Source organism: Liolophura sinensis, chromosome 10, assembly GCF_032854445.1.
Source record: "Liolophura sinensis isolate JHLJ2023 chromosome 10, CUHK_Ljap_v2, whole genome shotgun sequence".
NCBI lineage: Eukaryota > Metazoa > Mollusca > Polyplacophora > Chitonida > Chitonidae > Liolophura > Liolophura sinensis.
Window position 1 is genome coordinate 8,694,827 of NC_088304.1, and position 22,056 is coordinate 8,716,882.

Sequence of the window (22,056 nt, forward strand, 5' to 3'; positions counted from 1 at the left end):
TAAAAATTCCCTTTGTTGGGCGAGTTTTAGATCACATAGAGTTTGTCCTATTTCTTCACTATCACCTAAGGCCACGATTGACATCTAGAGTTGGACGTGACCAAATGCTTCTCCATTTTTTGTGTCAAAAGATATGTTTTCTGACAATTGCAGTAAATAAAATATCTCCCGAACAAGATCTATACTGTGTTTTTTGTGTGTGTTCAGGTCATGATCAGTGGTATCGATAAATATTAATCTAGGCCTCCACAAAAGCATAGTCATGCTGGCTTCCTCTTGGGTCATACATGGGAAGGTCTGCCACCACTCTGAAGATGGCGGTGGGTTTCCCTAGGTTTTTTTTCCACTGTAATGCTCCATGGCATTGAATGAGTGAAATATTCTGGAGTGCAGCATTAAAACTCCACTCAAATAAACAAATACAATCTAAATCAAACCAAAACCAAACTTTACCAAACTTTGTAAACAGATACCAAACAGAAAGTTTCTGACAGAAACACTATAAACTGTAAGGATACTGAACATGGGTCCTCCAAAACATGCGGATATTCCCATCCGTGGGTAGCCCTGACGGGCCATCGTTGTATCAGCAATGAAATCTACAACAATCAGCAAAAAAATACATTATCGTTCACTTACAGAAATCAATCTGATGGAACATATTAAGTCTTCATACGTTTATTCAAAAATCAAGCTGAATATATCAGTAACAGTTGAATGCTATTGAAAACACTCCTTTTGAGAAAGTGGTGTTACCAAAGTCACCTGTCCTTGGTCCAGTCCTGGAGTTCTACCTTCATGGTCCAATACTGTAGAACATTTACAAAACGTTTCAAAAATGTCAGGCTTGCATAATCAAGTCACCTCCCCTCATCACTGGTTTGTCCTGAAGTAAAATCCCATGGTTAGCCCGTGAGATGTCCAATCAAATCAGTCAACTCTAACGATACTATGACAAATGAGACAATAATTCTGGATGATGCAAAGGTTAATTTTCTCTTAGCGCAGATGGGTGAGTACTGGATGATGCAAAGGTAGTCTTCTCTTAGCACAGACGAGTCAGTAATTCTGAATGATGCAAAGGTTAGTGTTCTCTTAGCACAGACGAGTCAATAATTCTGGATGATGCAAAGGTTAGTGTTCTCTTAGCACAGACGAGTCAGTAATTCTGAATGATGCAAAGGTTAGTCTTCTCTTAGCACAGACGAGTCAGTAATTCTGAATGATGCAAAGGTTAGTGTTCTCTTAGCGCAGATGGGTGAGTAACTGGATGATGCAAAGGTTAGTCTTCTCTTAGCACAGACGAGTCAGTAATTCTGAATGATGCAAAGGTTAGTGTTCTCTTAGCGCAGATGGGTGAGTAACTGGATGATGCAAAGGTTAGTCTTCTCTTAGCACAGACGAGTCAGTGATTCTGAATGATGCAAAGGTTAGTGTTCTCTTAGCGCAGATGGGTCAGTAATTCTGGATGATGCAAAGGTTAGTCTTCTCTTAGAACAGACGGGTCGTAATTCTGGATGATGCAAAGGTTAGTCTTCTCTTAGCACAGATGGGTCAGTAATTCTGGATGATGCAAAGGTTAGTCTTCTCTTAGCACAGACGAGTCAGTAATTCTGGATGATGCAAAGGTTAGTCTTCTCTTAGCAGAGATGGGTCAGTAATTCTGGATAATGCAAAGGTTAGTCTTCTCCTAGCACAGATGGGTCAGTAATTCTGGATGATGCAAAGGTTAGTCTTCTCTTAGCACAGATGGGTCAGTAATTCTGGATGATGCAAAGGTTAGTCTTCTCTTAGCACAGATGGGTCAGTAATTCTGGATGATGCAAAGGTTAGTCTTCTCTTAGCACAGATGGGTCAGTAATTCTGGATGATGCAAAGGTTAGTCTTCTCCTAGCACAGATGGGTCAGTAATTCTGGATGATGCAAAGGTTAGTCTTCTCTTAGCACAGATGGGTCAGTAATTCTGGATGATGCAAAGGTTAGTCTTCTCTTAGCACAGACGAGTCAGTAATTCTGGATGATGCAAAGGTTAGTTTTATCTTAGCACAGATGGGTCAGTAATTCTGGATGATGCAAAGGTTAGTCTTCTCTTAGCACAGACGGGTTCGTAATTCTGGATGATGCAAAGGTTAGTCTTCTTTTAGCACAGATGGATCAGTATTTCTGGATGATGGAAAGGTTAGTCTTCTCTTAGCACAGATGGGTCAGTAATTCTGGATAATGCAAAGGTTAGTCTTCTCTTCGCACAGATGGGTCAGTAATTCTGAATGATGCAAAGGTTAGTCTTCTCTTAGCACAGATGGGTCAGTAATTCTGGATGATGCAAAGGTTAGTCTTCTCTTAGCACAGATGGGTCAGTAATTCTGGATGATGCAAAGGTTAGTCTTCTCCTAGCACAGATGGGTCAGTAATTCTGGATGATGCAAAGGTTAGTCTTCTCTTAGCACAGATGGGTCAGTAATTCTGGATAATGCAAAGGTTAGTCTTCTCCTAGCACAGATGGGTCAGTAATTCTGGATGATGCAAAGGTTAGTCTTCTCTTGGAAGAGATGGGTCAGTAAATCTGGATGATGCAAAGGTTAGTCTTCTCTTAGCACAGATGGGTCAGTAATTCTGGATGACGCAAAGGTTAGTCTTCTCTTCGCACAGATGGGTCAGTAATTCTGAATGATGCAAAGGTTAGTCTTCTCTTAGCACAGATGGGTCAGTAATTCTGGATGATGCAAAGGTTAGTCTTCTCCTAGCACAGATGGGTCAGTAATTCTGGATGATGCAAAGGTTAGTCTTCTCTTAGCACAGACGGAGACGGGTCAGTAATTCTGGATGACGCAAAGGTTAGTCTTCTCTTCGCACAGATGGGTCAGTAATTCTGGATGATGCAAAGGTTAGTCTTCTCTTAGCACAGATGGGTCAGTAATTCTGGATGATGCAAAGGTTAGTCTTCTCTTGGAAGAGATGGGTCAGTAAATCTGGATGATGCAAAGGTTAGTCTTCTCTTAGCACAGATGGGTCAGTAATTCTGCATGATGCAAAGGTTAGTCTTCTCTTCGCACAGATGGGTTAGTAATTCTGGATGATGCAAAGGTTAGTCTTATCTTAGCACAGATGGGTCAGTAATTCTGGATGATGCAAAGGTTAGTCTTCTCTTAGCACGGATGGGTCAGTAATTCTGGATGATGGAAAGATTAGTCTTCTCTTAGCACAGATGGGTCAGTAATTCTGGATGATGCAAAGGTTAGTCTTCTCCTAGCACAGATGGGTCAGTAATTCTGGATGATGCAAAGGTTAGTCTTCTCTTAGCACAGATGGGTCAGTAATTCTGGATGACACAAAGGTTAGTCTTCTCTTCGCACAGATGGGTCAGTAATTCTGGATGACACAAAGGTTAGTCTTCTCTTAGCACAGATGGGTCAGTAATTCTGGATGATGCAAAGGTTAGTCTTATCTTAGCACAGATGGGTCAGTAATTCTGGATGATGCAAAGGTTAGTCTTCTCCTAGCACGGATGGGTCAGTAATTCTGGATGATGCAAAGGTTAGTCTTATCTTAGCACAGATGGGTCAGTAATTCTGGATGATGCAAAGGTTAGTCTTCTCCTAGCACGGATGGGTCAGTAATTCTGGATGATGCAAAGATTAGTCTTCTCTTAGCACAGATGGGTCAGTAATTCTGGATGATGCAAAGGTTAGTCTTCTCCTAGCACAGATGGGTCAGTAAATCTGGATGATGCAAAGGTTAGTCTTCTCTTAGCACAGATGGGTCAGTAATTCTGGATGACACAAAGGTTAGTCTTCTCCTAGCACAGATGGGTCAGTAATTCTGGATGATGCAAAGGTTAGTCTTCTCTTGGAAGAGATGGGTCAGTAAATCTGGATGACACAAAGGTTAGTCTTCTCTTAGCACAGACGAGTCAGTAATTCTGGATGATGCAAAGGTTAGTCTTCTCTTAGCACAGACAAGTCAGTAATTCTGGATGATGCAAAGGTTAGTCTTTTCTTAGCACAGACGGATCCGTAATTCTGGATGATGCAAAGGTTAGTCTTCTCTTAGCACAGACAAGTCAGTAATTCTGGATGATGCAAAGGTTAGTCTTCTCTTAGCAGAGATGGGTCAGTAATTCTGGATGATGCAAAGGTTAGTCTTCTCTTAGCACAGACGAGTCGGTAATTCTGGACGATGCTAAGGTTAATTTTATCTTAGCACAGATGGGTCAGCAGAGAGCCTAAGAATTTAGTTCATGATCAATACGCTCATTTGTCCAGATTCATGCCAGTACAGAGTTCTGTTGGTGTTTAGAGAGGTTGTCTGAAAACTGTCTGGAGGATATGATGATATCTTACTAGACAAATGCAAATTTCAACATTTTATATCAAAAAACACTATATAGTTCTAATTTCAAATCTAGTTAGCATGTAGGCTAGTAGATAAGATTACTATGACATGTGGCGGAGGTCAAGAAAATACTCAGACTGAAACTCCACACTTTTGAATGAGCAGTAATATTAGTTAAGGGATGCATGAATTGGAACTCAAAGAAAACAAAGATTATGGTTTTTGAAGCACATTTTATAACTGATAACGGCTTTGAACCACCAGCTTATATTAGTGCCCCGATGCTGGCGCTCCCCAGAGGAGTTGTTCTGAAAGTTACTGTACCACAGACTGATCGCTGGATCCTTTGGAAAAAATGAAGTTTATGAATTAAAGCGTTTCTTGTATCCTTTCATCATACAAAATATTTTCTCGTTACTCCTAGTTTTAAGTATGGCATTATTTATTTATTTATGTACTTGATTGGTGTTTTATGCCGAACTCAAGAATATTTCATTTATACAACAGTGGGCAGCAGTATGGTGGGAGGAAATCGGGCAGAGCCCAAGGGAAACCCACGATCACCTGCAGATTGCTGGCTGACTTTCCCACGTACAGCTGAGGAGGAAGTATAGCATTAGCTCCTAGTTCTAAGTATGGCATTAAACAACTCCTAGTTCTTAGTATGGCATTAAACAACTCCTAGTTCTATGTATGACATTAATAACTCCTAGTTCTAAAGTATGACATTAAACAACTCCTAGTTCTAAAGTATGACATGACACAACTCCTAGTTCTATGTATGACATTAATAACTCCTAGTTCTAAGTATGGCATTAAACAACTCCTAGTTCTAAAGTATGACATGACACAACTCCTAGTTCTATGTATGACATGAAACAACTCCTAGTATGAGTTCTGAGCATCTTATTCATACCAAACACTCTAGTATATCACAAAGACAAACATTATGGTGGGCATTCTCCACAGCTGTGGGTGGTGGAACAGGAGCTTTTGCTGTAGCCTACAGTGTCTGAAAACTAACACACAGTGGAGAACATTGAGCACATGGTTCGCTGTGGAGATTTACGTTTGATTTTGACAGGGTTCTCTGCTTTAAATCTCGCATGTACGCTAGCTTTCAAAACTTCGGCATACACACAAATCTTCTGGCATATACAGTACTCCCTGTTTTAATTTTAGATGCATACCATCTAATTTTTAAGCGTATTTATGCATGTGCGCCCCTTATCTGTAGCACTGTCCTAGTTCTGAGTATGGCATTAACTCCTAGTTCTCAGTATGGCATTAACTCTTAGTTTTGAGTATGGCAATGGACAACTCCTAGTTCTAAGTATGGCATTAAACAACTCCTAGTTTTGAGTATGGCATTAAACAACTCCTAGTTCTAAGTATGGCATTAAACAACTCCTAGTTTTGAGTATGGCATTAAACAACTCCTAGTTATAAGTTTTATTCTGTACACAAGAATATTTCACTTATATGACAGCCCTCAGCATTATGCTGGAAGGAAACAAGGCAGAGCCTGAGGGAAACCCACAATCATCCGCAGGTTGCTGGCAGACCTTCATACATACAGCCGGAGAGGAAGTATGGTATTAAACAACTCCTAGTTCTAAGTATGACATTAAACAACTCCTGGTTCTAAATATGGCATTAAACAAATCCTGGTTCTAAGTATGACATTAAACAACTCCTAGTTCTAAGCATGGCATTAAAGAACTCCTAGTTCTAAATATGGCATTAAACAACTCCTGGTTCTAAATATGGCATTAAATTTATTTATTTTATCTATTTGAATGGTATTTTATTCTGTACACAAGAACATTTCACTTATACGACAGCGGCCAGCAGAATGGTGGGAGGAAACAAGGCAGAGCCTGAGGGAAACCCACAATCATCCGCAGGTTGCTGGCAGACCTTCATACATACAGCCGGAGAGGAAGTATGGTATTAAACAACTCCTAGTTCTAAGTGTGACATTAAATAACTCCTAGTTCTAAGTATGGCATTAAACAACTCCTAGTTCTAAGTATGACATTAACAACTCCTAGTTCTAAGTATGACATTAAATAACTCCTAGTTCTAAGTATGGCTTAAATAACTCCTAGTTCTAAGTATGGCATTAAACAACTCCTAGTTCTAAGTATGACATTAATAACTCCTAGTTCTAAGTATGGCATTAAACAACTCCTAGTTATAAGTATGACATTAACAACTCCTAGTTCTAAGTATGACATTAAATAACTCCTAGTTCTAAGTATGGCATTAAACAACTCCTAGTTCTAAGTATGACATTAAACAACTCCTAGTTCTATGTATGACCTTAAATCCTAGTTTTCAGCATGGCAATAAACAAATCCTACTTCTAAATCAAAGACTCAGTAAGCCAGACAACACGATTATTCAAGCACCATAAATTAGGGTGAGGGTTCAAGTCCAGCTCTTGTTAACAGTCTTTTTTTAATATGACCTGGTACCAGACTTCATCATTACTTTTAGACTCACCCCCAACACTGTTCCCCCAGGCTAGCAGGGTGAGGCCAAGGACTGCATCACTGATGTCAAACACAATTCCAAATGTCTACAACAGTAGTCAAATACATATGCCTATAAACAAATTAACAAGAACGACAAGCTAGTTCAGAGAATTTCTGTCCAAAGCTAAACATGCAAAACTTATCCTTGGATCAGGCAGGTTTTTGACCTTGACTACAGGTTAATCTGAACATAAAATTTTATCGAAATCAGAAAATATTTGAATCAGTTATAAGCATGAAACCAGACCAAATTAACAGATCCAGACTAAGCTTTGAGTGCGAATGTTTTGAAATCCCATACTTTCAGCATTCAATGCTTGACATGCTTGATGTTGGGGCTTTCAACAGTTTGTTGATTCTCCAAATACGGCATAAATATATAAAAGTATTAATCTACTTGGGGCCTCATTTAACTTAAAATGTTAAACTTGTTCAGTATGATGTTAGCAATCAGAGACAGAGTTCAAGTCAACTGTGTGTCACGCTGTGTGTCTGAACAAAAGATACCTACCTGTAAGATGTTCACCACTTCATTTGCTATACAGTAGATCCAGGCAACAGCCACAATAAACCCAATAAAACCAAATACCTGAAAACAAAAATTACTCAAACATGACAAATCAGAACACATTCCACTTGGTATATTTTCAAGACCATGTTAACTCTACACATTACATACAATTACATGATCAGCATTTTTTAAATTTATTTTTATTTATTTATTTGACTGACATTTTACGCCGTACTCAAGAATATTTCACTTGAAGGACAGCGACCAGCACTATGGTGGGAAGAAACCGGCATTTGTCATTTGAAGCAGAGGCTAAAAATTACCAAGAATGCATATTCTAATTTGTTAACATTTATATTCATTTTTAATACATAAATTTTCCCACTAAAACACAATTCAGTTTGCAAGTGTTCCCCTTTCATCACAGAACTGTAAAACAGGTAATACAATGAAAACTTTTGATACATGTAAGGCACTTCCATACTGAAGTACTCCTGTAGACACTTTTTACATCAGATCACACTTTCGTATCCAACAACAATAATTTTCATCAAGCCACACTTCCATACCAAATCACACTAACAATCATACCACACTTTCACATCAAACGACCATTTTGCATCAAACTACACTTTCTAAACAACCACGCCTTCGTAACAAAAGCCAATCTTTCAAATAAAAAACACATTTTCATATCAATCATACTTTCATATTATGCCATACTTTCACACCAAACTCAACTTTCAAAGCATGCCAAGCTTTCACATGAAGCTGCACTTTCATATCAAACCCAAGTTTCAAAACAAGGCACACTTTCACATCAAACCACACTTTCATATCAAACCACACTTTCACATCAAACCACACTTTCACATCAAACTCAACTTTCATATCTTGTCTCACTTTCAAATCAAGCTGCACTTTTTATCAAAACCAACATCTGAAACAATTAAGCCACACTTTCATATCAAACCCAACTTTCAAAACAAGCCACACTTTCAAATCAAGCTGCACTTTTTATCAAACCCAACATTTGAAACAATTAAGCCACACTTTTGGATCAAACCACACTTTCAAATCAAGCTGCACTTCTCACATCAAACCCAACTTTCTCAAAAAGCAACACTTTCACATTAAAGTCACGTTTCAAAAGATGCCACACTTTTTTCACCTTAAACCAGTTTCACATCAAATCCAACATTCACATCAACCTCAATGTTCATATCATGCCACATTTTCACATTATTAAACCACACTTTTACATTAATCCCAGCTTTTACATCAAACCACACTTTCACATCAAAGAACAACTTTCATATCAAGCCACACTTTCACATCAAAGCTATATTAACTTTCACATATTAAACCCAGCTTTCACGTCAAGCCAAGCTCCCATACTCACTGGCTGATAGACGGGCTGAGCAGAGTTTGTAGAGGTACACAGGATGAGTACAGCCAGCAGCACCCCTAGAGCCAGCACCAGTGCCCACACAGGTAAAACTCCAAACAACACCTTAAAACCAACTGAAACAAACTCATGGGTAGAGTTATTGGATTCTATATTTTGCTTAAAGAGCCACTCTGGTTCTTTCAGAAAAACTGGGTACAAATATTGAAATGATACGAAGGAAATCCTATGGAATGGAGCTGACACCATGGCTCAAAAGCATTTACAATGAATAACAATATATAACTCCAATAACCGAAGAGTCAACATCAGCAAACTCTTTTGTAGTTCACATAAAGACCACAAGTAATATGCTAGAACGATGTCAAGAGTGTTTGAAAGTACAGCATCATTTGCAGCTACATATCAAAAAGTGAGAGTGACACCATCTGTAAAATTGCACTGAAAGAAAGATTTTAGCTATATAAGTTTTATTACGCATGAAAGATATTAAAGGCAAAAACCTCTAAAAAGCGAAAAAGGCATGACTACATTGTAAACAGACCACTAAAAACCATACATGAATAGACTTTTATTTATTTTTTTAGATTTTTGTGAAAAGAGTTAAAATGTGCTAAAACATTTGAATTCTAGGGTGGGCTTTATGGACCATATTACCAGAGGTTAAGAAGTCTCATGTCAAAGGAAGTTTTTTCAACTGTAATCTAATTTTTATCCATAAATGAAAGATTACTGAAATAATGCTCCCACCAATCCCTTCCTTCTGGTGAACAACCAAAAAAAAAAGATGATGTGATGTCAGAGTTCCTAGATACTGTCAATATGGCCCATAAAGCCCAACATAGTTTTCAAATATTTGAATGCCTTTCAATACTCTTTACAAAATCAGAAAAAATAAACGAAAGTATTTTTACGCATAGTGTTCAGTTGCCTGTATGAAGAGCCTTACTTCATATTTTAGCTTTCTATTACTTTAAGGAAAGCCATTGAACTGATTCTCTCAGTCTTTATCATTTTATCAGGCTTTGTAATTTATTTATTTATCTGATTGGTGTTTTACGCCGTATTCAAGAATATTTCACTTATACAACAGTGGCCAGCATTATGGTGGGAGGAAACCGGGCACAGCCCGGGGGAAATCCACGACCATCCATAGGCTGCTGACAGACCTCATGCTTTGTAAGACACAGTAATTTTTACACTGAAGTAGCTCTTTAAATGCAACACCCAAGCACTTTTATACGCCCCTGTCCATAGGCAGAGGGTATTATGTTATAGCCATCTTGTCTGTCTGTCTCTCTGCCCGTATCTGTGTTTTAACTCAACAGTTTTCAACACAGAGTTTTGAGTGGATACAGATACAAAGATGACGATATGTCGCCACTCAAATTTGTCCATTTCCACGGCTGTCAGGCTTACCAGATTGCCATTTCCTTATGTATATTATATACACGTAAATAGGTGTGAATTTGTGTTCAGGCTACAACTCCAACAGTTTTCCACACTGAGTTTGAATTTTTGGTGGATACATAGATACACAGAAGACGACTTACAGTTGTCCTTTTTCGCAGTTGTCATGGTAACTGGGTAGATGTTTTCCTGGTATATACATTATATGAATAGAACTGTGTTCCTCATAAAGTTTTCATTTCTGGTGGAACACGTTTGTCCATTTGGGTGGTTGTCATGGTAACCACATACCTATCATCAACACCTATGAAGATTACCAGCAGGGGTTACACTGACTACAATGCTGCTGGAATTCTTTTATACATTTCAAACAAACTCATTTGTTGGGGCGTATGTTGTGTTCACCTGAACTGTTTTTCATTTATGTGATTTATTTACTTATCTATTTGATGGGTGTTTTATCCTGTGGCCAGCATTATGGTGGAAGGAGCCCGAGTAAAATATTCTTGGTCATTGCATTGAAACATCAATCAAGCAAATAAATAAATCATTACAGACTAAAATGATACAAATGATTCATGCATGATGAATTAAAATATCCTACTGCATCCAACAAAATGTCATCGATTCCACCATATGAAGTCGAACATTGGTCAACAGTTTGTAGTATTCTGCAAAAGTGATTGATCTACATGCACAAGTGAAAACCTCCCAACTGACCTTTGGTTGCTATGCAAGAAAAGACGGGACCCGAGATAAGTTGGAAAGCCTGTAAATAGCGACACCAGTTCTGCCTGTCCGCAGATTCATCCACGACCGGGATGGTGAGAAGCAGGAGGAATTGGATAGGGCACTGTCGGAAGACAAGCATTTAACGTGTGTGAACAGAATGACCACTGAATGTGTTCTTGACTGATAGCCAGAAGGTGTAAACAGGACACTGGTTGGACGAAATTAAAGCCGACATTACCTGCCGTTACACTAGTGTAGATTTGCCAGATGGAAAAAGGTTGGCTTTGGAGTTGGCTCCGTTCAGTTCACCCATTTATGCCTGTTTTCGTTTACACATCCATCAGTTGAATCATCATTCACATACAGGGGGCGCAAACATGCACCGGTCACATGGGGAATTAGTATGCGTCTGAGCTGGCAATTGCCGTTCTCACGCATGAAAACAGTGGATGAAACACACAAGTTTTAACTTAAGCCCCAAAAATTTGACGGTTCAGATAAAGCCAGCCTAAATAGAGTCGGCTTAGTTTAGGTAATCACTTTCCCCTAGCATGAACACCTGAGCTGACATATTACGAAAATTTGGTGGCTCAGCTATTAATGTCTACATGCATTAACTTATAAACAACAACTATAAACACTGTGAATTTATTTCAAGTTGTTATAAAGGAAATATGTACATGTAACACCAAGTCAAAAGCATAGTAGATACCTTAAAGACCTCAAAGATTTTGCCATAAAATCTTTTCTCTTTCCACCCTTGGGTGTCAATAGGCTTGATGGCATTGAGAAACTCCATGCAGGCATTTGGACTGTCTCTCACATGAACATTTCCCAGCAAGGGCTCACGCTCTTTGTCTGACAACAGAATGATGGACGGATCTTTTTTTTATCTAGATGACTGTTGCTTAATGGGTACACCATACTCAAGAATTTTTCAACAGTGTGGAAAATTCAGAGCAAAGTGACAAGAGTTCCAGGCATTATTTATTTATTCATTTGATTGATTAGAGTTTTACACTGTATTCAAGAACATTTCACTCATATTACGACAGCTAGCATTATGCAGAGAGGAAACTGGGCAGAGCCCCATGGGATACCTACGTCCATGCATGTTGCTGGCAGACCTTCCCAAGTACAACCTTGCACGAAGCCAGCATGAGCTTGAACTCACAGCGAGAGGCTTCAAAGGGATAGGAAGACAGTCACCACAATTTTGTACAACAATCAGGAACATCATGAGGAATAAATGTGTGTCAAAAACCAAAGTAACCACTGTAGGCCAGAGATCTTAGCAAGGGAAGTGCACCTCACAAATTTCCTGAATTAAGTGCCCCAGCTGAACTACCGGCAGAAAGATCCGAACACGTGACCTCTATGATCAACAGTCACAGTAAGCCAGCAGTCTAATAACCATCTGAGCCAGTAAGATGCCCGAGTGCAAGAGAGAAAAGTATTTACAAAGTATTAAATAAAACACTCAGTGACCAATACTTTAACATGACAAAGCTTTATCAAAACCAAAGTTATATCAGCCTATCATGCACTTTATCACATGTGACGAAGCTATGAACATTATGAAGCAGTTAAATGAAGTGACGAAGCAGAATAACGAACACTTACAAAGCAGAATACGTGTTGAAGCAGAATATATCCATGACACAGGCCAAAACTGTAAATTAACCAGGACGTGTGAAGCAAAATGAGCCACACTGAACCCATAAAGGTGAGTGAACCCATAAAGGTGAGTAAACCCATAAAGGTGAGCTAACCCAGAATGCCCTCATAGGAGATTAAACCATACTCAGTCTAATGTTGAAAAGTAGATTGAAATCACACGAGACAAGCAGGAATCGCTCAGAAGCCTTTACCAAAATGAATCTGTCACTCAGGCTGAAAGTGTGAAGAAGACAGCAAAAACTGTCAAGCGCAGCATATGAAGCATAATAAGTCATAAACAGACTGCCGCCAGAAAACAGATGAACAAATGAAATCAAATGAAGCAAACTAAAGTCAAACTGCAGATTGAATCTTTGAAGCAGACTGATATCATGAAGAAATTAAACTGTACCCAGAGAGCAGATTCAATCCACAGAGCATGCAGGAAAAGACAGACTGCATCTATAAAGTAATAATGAATCTATACAGCAATAATGATTCCATAAATCCATAATGATTCCATAAAGCAATAAAGAATCCATAAAGAAATAATGCATCTATAAAGCAAAGGTGAATCTATAAGCAGATCATAATCAGAAAGCAGACTGCAGCCACAAAACATGATGAAGCCAGAAACAAATTTCAGCAAGAAAACAGATTTCAACAAATAAACAGATTATTTGCAGCCAGAAAACAGATGGTTAACAGCCAGACAACAGATGACTGGCAGCCAGAAAACAGATTGCAGCCAGAAAAGCAAATAGCAGCCAGAAAAGCAAATAGCAGCAGATACCACCAACCTCTGCCGTCCTCATCGTCCTGACCTTCACACTGACCATCGCCTCGACACTTGATTCGACCCTGGCTGGAGAAAAATGATGCACTACCTGTTATAGGAGCTTTGAGTTCGTCTTCTCCGCTATGCACCTCCACGGATGTTTGGTAGGGGTCGTGGTTGCCTAAATCTTCCTGAATCGCTATTAAACAAAAACAGATTGTTGTTTCACACAATATGCAAGGTTAACACTGGTATTGACAAAAAGAAGCACACAACATTAAGCGATGCTTAGATATCTCAGTTCCGAGCGTGTCCATCTTTAGGATCGCGGAAAGTGTGAAATGTGATTACCGACAACTGTTTTCACATTGCCATAGATCCTGGATTGTGAAAATCTGATGGAAATTAAAACCATTTGATTATGTATACTTAACCTAATTGTTAACACCTTATTTAATACTGAGAGAAAACAATATAAACCTGCTGTGTGCGTTAATATTTTGGGTGAGTATGTGTGTGCAGGTATTACGGGGCTCAATGATATCAGGTGAAATCTGTCTATTTTCTGCCAACAATAGAAGTTTTCATCCCGTCTGCAAGAACAATGATATTATTTAATAATTATTTGATTGTTGTTTAATACCCTGCTAAAGGATTTTTCTCGTGTGATCTTGGCAGGGGGACCAGTGGTCTCCAGCTAAACTATACGGACCTTACAAGCAAGACAACAGAGCACCATGTACCACTTATTGCCATCAAGACCATGAGAACAATGGAAGGACAGGAATCGATTCTGAAAATCCCATGCCAGATGTAACACTGATATTCTTGGCAACCACTCAAATTCAGTCACACTTTGTTATTTCATACAGAGTACATGTACATATTTGCATGTACAGTGTAAGGAATATATAGATTTATTTATTTGTTTGATTGGTGTTTATGTGATACAAAATAATATTTCACTTACACAACAGGGGACAACATTATGGCAGAACTGCATAGAAATTATTGGACTGTCTTAATTATTATACTTATGTTGTATTTCAGATGATAAAATATTCATAATTAACAAAGATTTATCAAAGATCTGTGATAGGATGATAGAATGGAGAGCTCCATGTAATGGAAGACCTATCAATATGGGAGTTTCCATTTGGAACTCTTTTGTCGTCAAAGATAAAAACAGTCCTACTGCGCCATGTGAGCAGTGAAAAATGTTAGGCAGCCTTTGTTGAAATTGATTTACAGATCACCTGTCTCGCCCTATATCCGGAGGCAAAATAGTGATCAAAAATAGTCGCATGACATTTTTTAGAGATCACACGATGTAGTTAGACTATTTCTACCTCCATAAGACTAAGCGTAAGACTTTTACAGAAATAACAATGTATACAGTTGACATGTACATACTTGTGTGAGTAGTGCTCAGTCCTTCACGCACAAAACGTTTGTGTCTCTGGTAAACATAGCGTCCAACAATCACCACGATGACATACACAACGTACAACACAATGAAACCTGGCGAACAGATACAAAAGGCAGTTCTATATGAAAGTCTACTGCTGAATGAATTGACATATCCAGCAATGATATAAGTATGAGTGCAATTAACTATTCATTAAGGTAATGCAAATTGCTGAATGGGTTTGTCTAATACTTTCACATTTACCCTAATTCCTCAAACTTTTCAATTTTGAAAGAGCAACTTTGGGTGCAATTTTTGCACACTTTTAATTGGATTTCTGAGACCAAACTACATTTGTTGGATTACCAGATTCAGGGCTTCACAAAAAAAAGTCCAATTTTATCGGTCAACACAGAATAATGCTTTCAGAATATGCTTGAATAAACGCCTTGTAAACATGCAAAAAGGGAGAAGAATTAGAGGGAATATGTGTTAAATAATTGCTGATTATGTCAAGACAGCGCACATCTGGGCAGACGCCTGAGGCAGCAGCAAGCAGACAATGACATGAAAGACAATATGAAAAGGTATGCTGAAACAAACAACACCGGAATCAATAGCTGATAATAACCGGAAATTATAGTATATTAGGACAATCTGTACAGCACATGTAAATTGTGAATGTAAACAAAACCTGGTTTTGGGTTTATGAGGCCAGAAAGCAGAGTTTTAGATTAACTCCCATCTTATTTATACAGTGACTTTGTCCAATACCTACAGCCTTTTATGACAGAACAACTTTGTCCATAATCATGTCATAATACTGAATGACTTTGTCCAATACATATAGCCTAACACTGCTGAATGACTTTGTCCAATACCTACAGCCTTTTATGACAGAACAACTTTGTCCAATACCTACAGCCTTTTATGACAGAACAACTTTGTCCAATACCTACAGCCTTTTATGACAGAACAACTTTGTCCAATACCGCTGCTGAATGACTCTGTCCAGTACCTATAGCCTCATACTGCTGAATGACTTTGTCCAATACATATAGCCTAACACTGCTGAATGACTATGTCCAATACCTATAGCCTCATACTGATAAATGACTTTGTCCAATACCTATAGCCTCATACTGCTGAATGACCTTGTCCAATACCTATAGCCTCATACTGCTGAATGACCTTGTCCTATACCTATAGCCTAACACTGCTGAATGACTTCGTCCAGTACCTATAGCCTCATAATGCTGAACAACTATGACCAGTACCTATAGCCCAACACTGCTGAATGACTTTGTTCAGTACCTATAGCCTCACATTGCTGAATGACTTTGTCCAGTACCTATAACCTCACGCTGCTAAATGACTTTGTCCAGTACCTATAGCCTCATACTGCTGAATGACCTTGTCCTATACTTATAGCCTCATACTGCTGAATGACCTTGTCCAATACCTATAGCCTAACACTGCTGAATGACTTTGTCCAGTACCTATAGCCTCATACTGCTGAATGACCTTGTCCTATACTTATAGCCTCATACTGCTGAATGACCTTGTCCAATACCTATAGCCTAACACTGCTGAATGACTTTGTTCAGTACCTATAGCCTCATACTGCTGAATGACCTTGTCCAATACCTATAGCCTCATACTGCTGAATGACCTTGTCCAATACCTATAGCCTCAAACAGCTGAATGACTTTGTCCAATACCTATAGCCTCATACTGCTGAATGACCTTGTCCAATACCTATAGCCTCATAGTGCTGAATGACCTTGTCCAATACCTATAGCCTAACACTGCTGAATGACTTTGTCCAGTACCTATAGCCTCAAACTGCTGAATGACTTTGTCCAATACCTATAGCCTCATACTGCTGAATGACCTTGTCCAATACATATAGCCTAACACTGCTGAATGACTTTGTCCAGTACCTATAGCCTCAAACTGCTGAATGACTTTGTCCAATACCTATAGCCTGATACCGCTGAATGACCTTGTTCAATACCTATAGCCTCACGCTGCTGAATGACTTTGTCCAATACCTATAGCCTCATACTGCTGAATGACTTTGTCCAATACCTATAGCCTCAAACAGCTGAATGACTTTGTCCAATACCTATAGCCTCATACTGCTGAATGACCTTGTCCAATACCTATAGTCTCATACTGCTGAATGACCTTGTCCAATACCTATAGCCTAACACTGCTGAATGACTTTGTCCAGTACCTATAGCCTCAAACTGCTGAATGACTTTGTCCAATACCTATAGCCTCATACTGCTGAATGACCTTGTCCTATACCTATAGCCTCATACTGCTGAATGACCTTGTCCAATACCTATAGCCTAACACTGCTGAATGACTTTGTTCAGTACCTATAGCCTCATACTGCTGAATGATCTGTTCAGTACCTATAGCCTCATACTGCTGAATGACCTTGCCCAATACCTATAGCCTCATACTGCTGAATGACCTTGTCCAATACCTATAGCCTCATACTGCTGAATGACTTTGTCCAATACCTATAGCCTCAAACAGCTGAATGACTTTGTCCAATACCTATAGCCTCATACTGCTGAATGACCTTGTCCATTACCTATAGCCTCATACTGCTGAATGACCTTGTCCAATACCTATAGCCTAACACTGCTGAATGACTTTGTCCAGTACCTATAGCCTCAAACTGCTGAATGACTTTGTCCAATACCTATAGCCTCATACTGCTGAATGACTTTGTCCAATACCTATAGCCTCATACTGCTGAATGACTTTGTCCAATACCTATAGCCTCATACTGCTGAATGACCTTGTCCTATACCTATAGCCTCACACTGCTGAATGACTTTGTCCAATACCTATAGCCTCATACTGCTGAATGACTTTGTCCAATACCTATAGCCTAACACTGCTGAATGACTTTGTTCAGTACCTATAGCCTCATACTGCTGAATGACCTTGTCCAATACCTATAGCCTCATACTACTGAATGACTTTGTCCAATACCTATAGCCTCATACTGATAAATGACTTTGCCCAATACCTATAGCCTCATACTGCTAAATGACCTTGTCCAATACCTATAGCCTCATACTGCTGAATGACCTTGTCCAATACCTATAGCCTAACACTGCTGAATGACTTTGTCCAGTACCTATAGCCTCAAACTGCTGAATGACTTTGTCCAATACCTATAGCCTCATACTGCTGAATGACCTTGTCCAATACCTATAGCCTAACACTGCTGAATGACTTTGTCCAGTACCTATAGCCTCACGCTGCTAAATGACTTTGTCCAATACCTATAGCCTCACGCTGCTGAATGACTTTGTCCAATACCTATAGCCTCATACTGCTGAATGACTTTGTCCAGTACCTATAGCCTCACTCTGATGACTTTGTCCAATACCTATAGCCTCATACTGCTGAATGACCTTGTCCAATACCTAAAGCCTCATACTGCTGAATGACTTTGTCCAATACCTATAGCCTCACGCTGCTAAATGACTTTGTCCAATACCTATAGCCTCACGCTGCTGAATGACTTTGTCCAGTACCTATAGCCTCATACTGCTGAATGACTTTGTCCAATACCTATAGCCTCATACTGCTGAATGACTTTGTCCAATACCTATAGCCTCATACTGCTGAATGACCTTGTCCAATACCTATAGCCTCATACTGCTGAATGACTTTGTCCAATACCTATAGCCTCATATCGCTGAATGACTTTGTCCAATACCTATAGCCTCATACTGCTGAATGACCTTGTCCAATACCTATAGCCTCATACTGCTGAATGACTTTGTCCAATACCTATAGCCTCATATCGCTGAATGACTTTGTCCAATACCTATAGCCTCATACTGCTGAATGACCTTGTCCAGTACCTATAGCCTCATACTGCTGAATGACTTTGTTCAGTACCTATAGCCTCATACTGCTGAATGACTTTGTCCAGTACCTATAGCCTCATAATGCTGAACAACTATGACCAGTACCTAAAGCCTAACACTGCTGAATGACTTTGTCCAGTACCTATAGCCTCATACTGCTGAATGACTATGTCCAATACCTATAGCCTCAAACTGCTGAATGACTTTGTCCAATACCTATAGCCTCATACCGCTGAATGACTTTGTCCAATACCTATAGCCTCATACCGCTGAATGACTTTGTCCAATACCTATAGCCTCATACTGCTGAATGACTTTGTCCAATACCTATAGCCTCATACTGCTGAATGACTTTGTCCAGTAGTTATAGCCTCATACTGCTGAATGACTTTGTCCAGTACCTATAGCCTCATACTGCTGAATGACTTTGTCCAGTACCTATAGCCTCATACTGCTGAATGACTTTGTCCAGTACCTATAGCCTCATACTGCTGAATGACTTTGTCCAGTACCTATAGCCTCATACTGCTGAATGACTTTGTCCAGTACCTATAGCCTCATACTGCTGAATGACTTTGTCCAATACCTATAGCCTCATACCGCTGAATGACCTTGTCCAATCCCTATAGCCTCATACTGCTGAATGACTTTGTCCAATACCTATAGCCTCATACTGCTGAATGACTTTGTCCAGTACCTATAGCCTCATACTGCTGAATAACTTTGTCCCACAAAATTTCAAAAGCCCAGAAGACAGCTACCAAGTAGAAAATCACATCCCGTAGAAATGGCCTCTGCATGGCATCAAATGGGCAGATGATTGCAATCGTCCCGGCAACAGCAGACGTGACAAAGACACCAGCACCTGCAGGTAAAAATACAGAAAAATACAGATGGTTTGACCATTAAAATGTCAGTGTCTCACAAATACCCACTTACTCAAGAACATTCACTTATATGACAGCTTTATGGTGGGAGGACACGCACGACCATTTGTAGGTTGCTGGCAGACCTTCCCTCACATGGCCAGGAAAAAAGCCATTTTGAGCATGACTGCAATGGTCAGAGGCTCCTGAGTCAATGTGCTGAACTAGCATGTTAACAACAAGGATGAAGAGGCCGCGTATGTTGCCTTAGAAGATTTACAGGCATAAGGCTATAGTTGAGCCACATTCACATGTGCCAAACATTACAATTAAATATTTTTTTGTATTTGATTGTTGCACAGCATTATACTCCAGAATTTCTCACTTCCACAATAGTGGTCAGTGTCATGGGTGGAGGAAAATGGAGTACACGACATAAACCACCAACCTTTGGCAAACTATTGACAATCTTTACCACGTGTAACATATAGAGATATACACACCACATTAGTGGTGGAAGACAAGTGGTCGTCAACGAAGGTTAAAACCGTGCAAAGTGATATAAGCCTTGTCAACTTCAATCAAGCATAGAGCATGCATTTACAACCATGTAAAATTGGAAGAGAAAAAAATAACGGTGTGCCTGGTCCAGAAATCTTCAAGATCATTAACTGCAACTTATTTCACCGGTCAAAAAAAAAAAAGGTCAATACACTCAACAAATAATGACAGTCTAGACAGACTATTGGGCATAAAAACACCCTTCTCTGAGTCCATGCCTGAGGAGTTCCCCCAAATGTGGCAAGGGCCAGCAGCAAGACCGTCCCTGGGGTTACTGGACGGCTAGGGGTTGATCACTCTCCGCTGTCTCCGAGGTGGTTAATGTATACAGAGGTGGTTAATGTATACAGATGAGGTTAATGTATACAGAAGCTTACCAAATAGAGCTCCAAATGCCAAGCCAGCATCTCCATTCTTTGAGTTTCCAATGGCAGCGATGGAGGAGAAGATGTCAGGTGCACCATTTCCAAAAGCCAAAAAAGTCACTCCGTGTCAGAATTAAGGACGTTTTAATACTTTATTTATTAATTAGGCTTCCAAACTGAAATCCAGAAGCCTATTGTTCTTGCTAGAAATATTAAAATTATTCATTTTGGACAGTGCTTTTTAACATGTTTCTAGAAAACAGTAATTTGCATCCGTTTAAAATTTGGCAGCAAAATTCTTGACCACATTACCTTTAAATGCTTTGAATTTTGTTCTTCCAGGTAATTTAAACTGGCTGAGATTTGAAGCGTGGTTTGAATTTTTTCCTTTTTTTTCAGATCATATAAAGAGTTCAAACTGGGAACTCTTAACAAATGTTACACCTAAATCCAACATATCACAACAAGATTCTGACATGCTGTAAATGACTCAAGATTCCATTCACGGCGAAGCTGCTCATTTTTTCTCATTCTAAGTGCTTCATTAACATTAGAAAGTTGCTGAGGGGTCTGTTTGGAAGGTAGGATAATATACCACTGCAAGCATGTAAGCTCAGCCTCAAAAGTAGCTCATTATTACATACACATACCTCTAGATGTGACTTTTTGGAGCAAAATTTACAGTATTAAGACGACTTAAGTCACTTAAGGTTTATAACACTGTGAGCAGGATGTACAAGGCCCATGCAAGAATTCACCAATAAAAGAAGATTACTAATTCTTCAACCATTTTTTCACAGGAAAAATCAACTTTCATTGCAATTTATGCATATTTTTTAAATTTATTTATTTATTTATTTGATTGGTGTTTTACGCCATACTCAAGAATATTTCACTTATACGACGGCAACCAGCATTATGGTGGGCGGAAACTGGGCACAGCCCGGGGGAAACCCACGACCATCCGCAGGTTGCTGGCAGACCTTTCCACTTAAGGCCGATATTTTTTAAATTGATTTTGGAGACAAAACTGCATTGATTGGATTGGTCAGTTTCAGCTGTAGGACTTCACAAAAAGTGTAATTTTATCAGTCAACACAGGATAACGTCTTCAGAATATGCTTCAACAAACACCTCTCAAATGTGCGGAAAGGTTGACCAGTTAGAGTAGTCATGGGAGGTTTTCTCAGAGACTATGTAACTCAGGTGATACAGCCCACTGAAATAAACCACAAACGATCCTTCCTTACACAACATCCAGCTTGAACCATGTCTGTATCTTTGTTTGTTTAAAGGAAAAGAAAACATAAAAATAATGCCAAAATCAGAAGACCATCAAAACTTATTTGCAAATACGATATTTATTTATTTATATGATAAATGTTTATAATATTTTTTTGGATTTTTTCCCCCAGAGAAATGGGTATTTGAGAATATTTTTGCATGCTGTGTATTTGGGACCAACTTTTGGTATTTATCGTTGTTGCATAACAATGTTCTAAATAAGGATGTGATGCCTGTCTAATAAATTTATCTGAATGTAAATTTGTTGTTTATATGGGAACTATGCATTTAAGCTAA

At 39.1% G+C, this 22,056-nt stretch overlaps 1 protein-coding gene across 1 annotated transcript in view; it reads right to left on the bottom strand.

Moving 5' to 3' along the window:
• LOC135476855 (mitochondrial sodium/calcium exchanger protein-like) overlaps nucleotides 1-22,056 on the bottom strand; it is a 32,643-nt gene that overhangs the window by 5,855 nt on the left and 4,732 nt on the right. The window contains exons 5-14 of the mRNA XM_064756999.1: nucleotides 20,488-20,599; nucleotides 19,381-19,548; nucleotides 14,784-14,891; nucleotides 13,393-13,569; nucleotides 11,646-11,791; nucleotides 10,922-11,054; nucleotides 8,786-8,907; nucleotides 7,384-7,461; nucleotides 6,841-6,916; nucleotides 519-599 (exon numbers count right to left, since the gene is read on the bottom strand). Coding sequence (XP_064613069.1) covers nucleotides 519-599; nucleotides 6,841-6,916; nucleotides 7,384-7,461; nucleotides 8,786-8,907; nucleotides 10,922-11,054; nucleotides 11,646-11,791; nucleotides 13,393-13,569; nucleotides 14,784-14,891; nucleotides 19,381-19,548; nucleotides 20,488-20,599 — 1,201 coding nt within the window. The remainder of the gene's footprint in view (nucleotides 1-518; nucleotides 600-6,840; nucleotides 6,917-7,383; nucleotides 7,462-8,785; nucleotides 8,908-10,921; nucleotides 11,055-11,645; nucleotides 11,792-13,392; nucleotides 13,570-14,783; nucleotides 14,892-19,380; nucleotides 19,549-20,487; nucleotides 20,600-22,056) is intronic.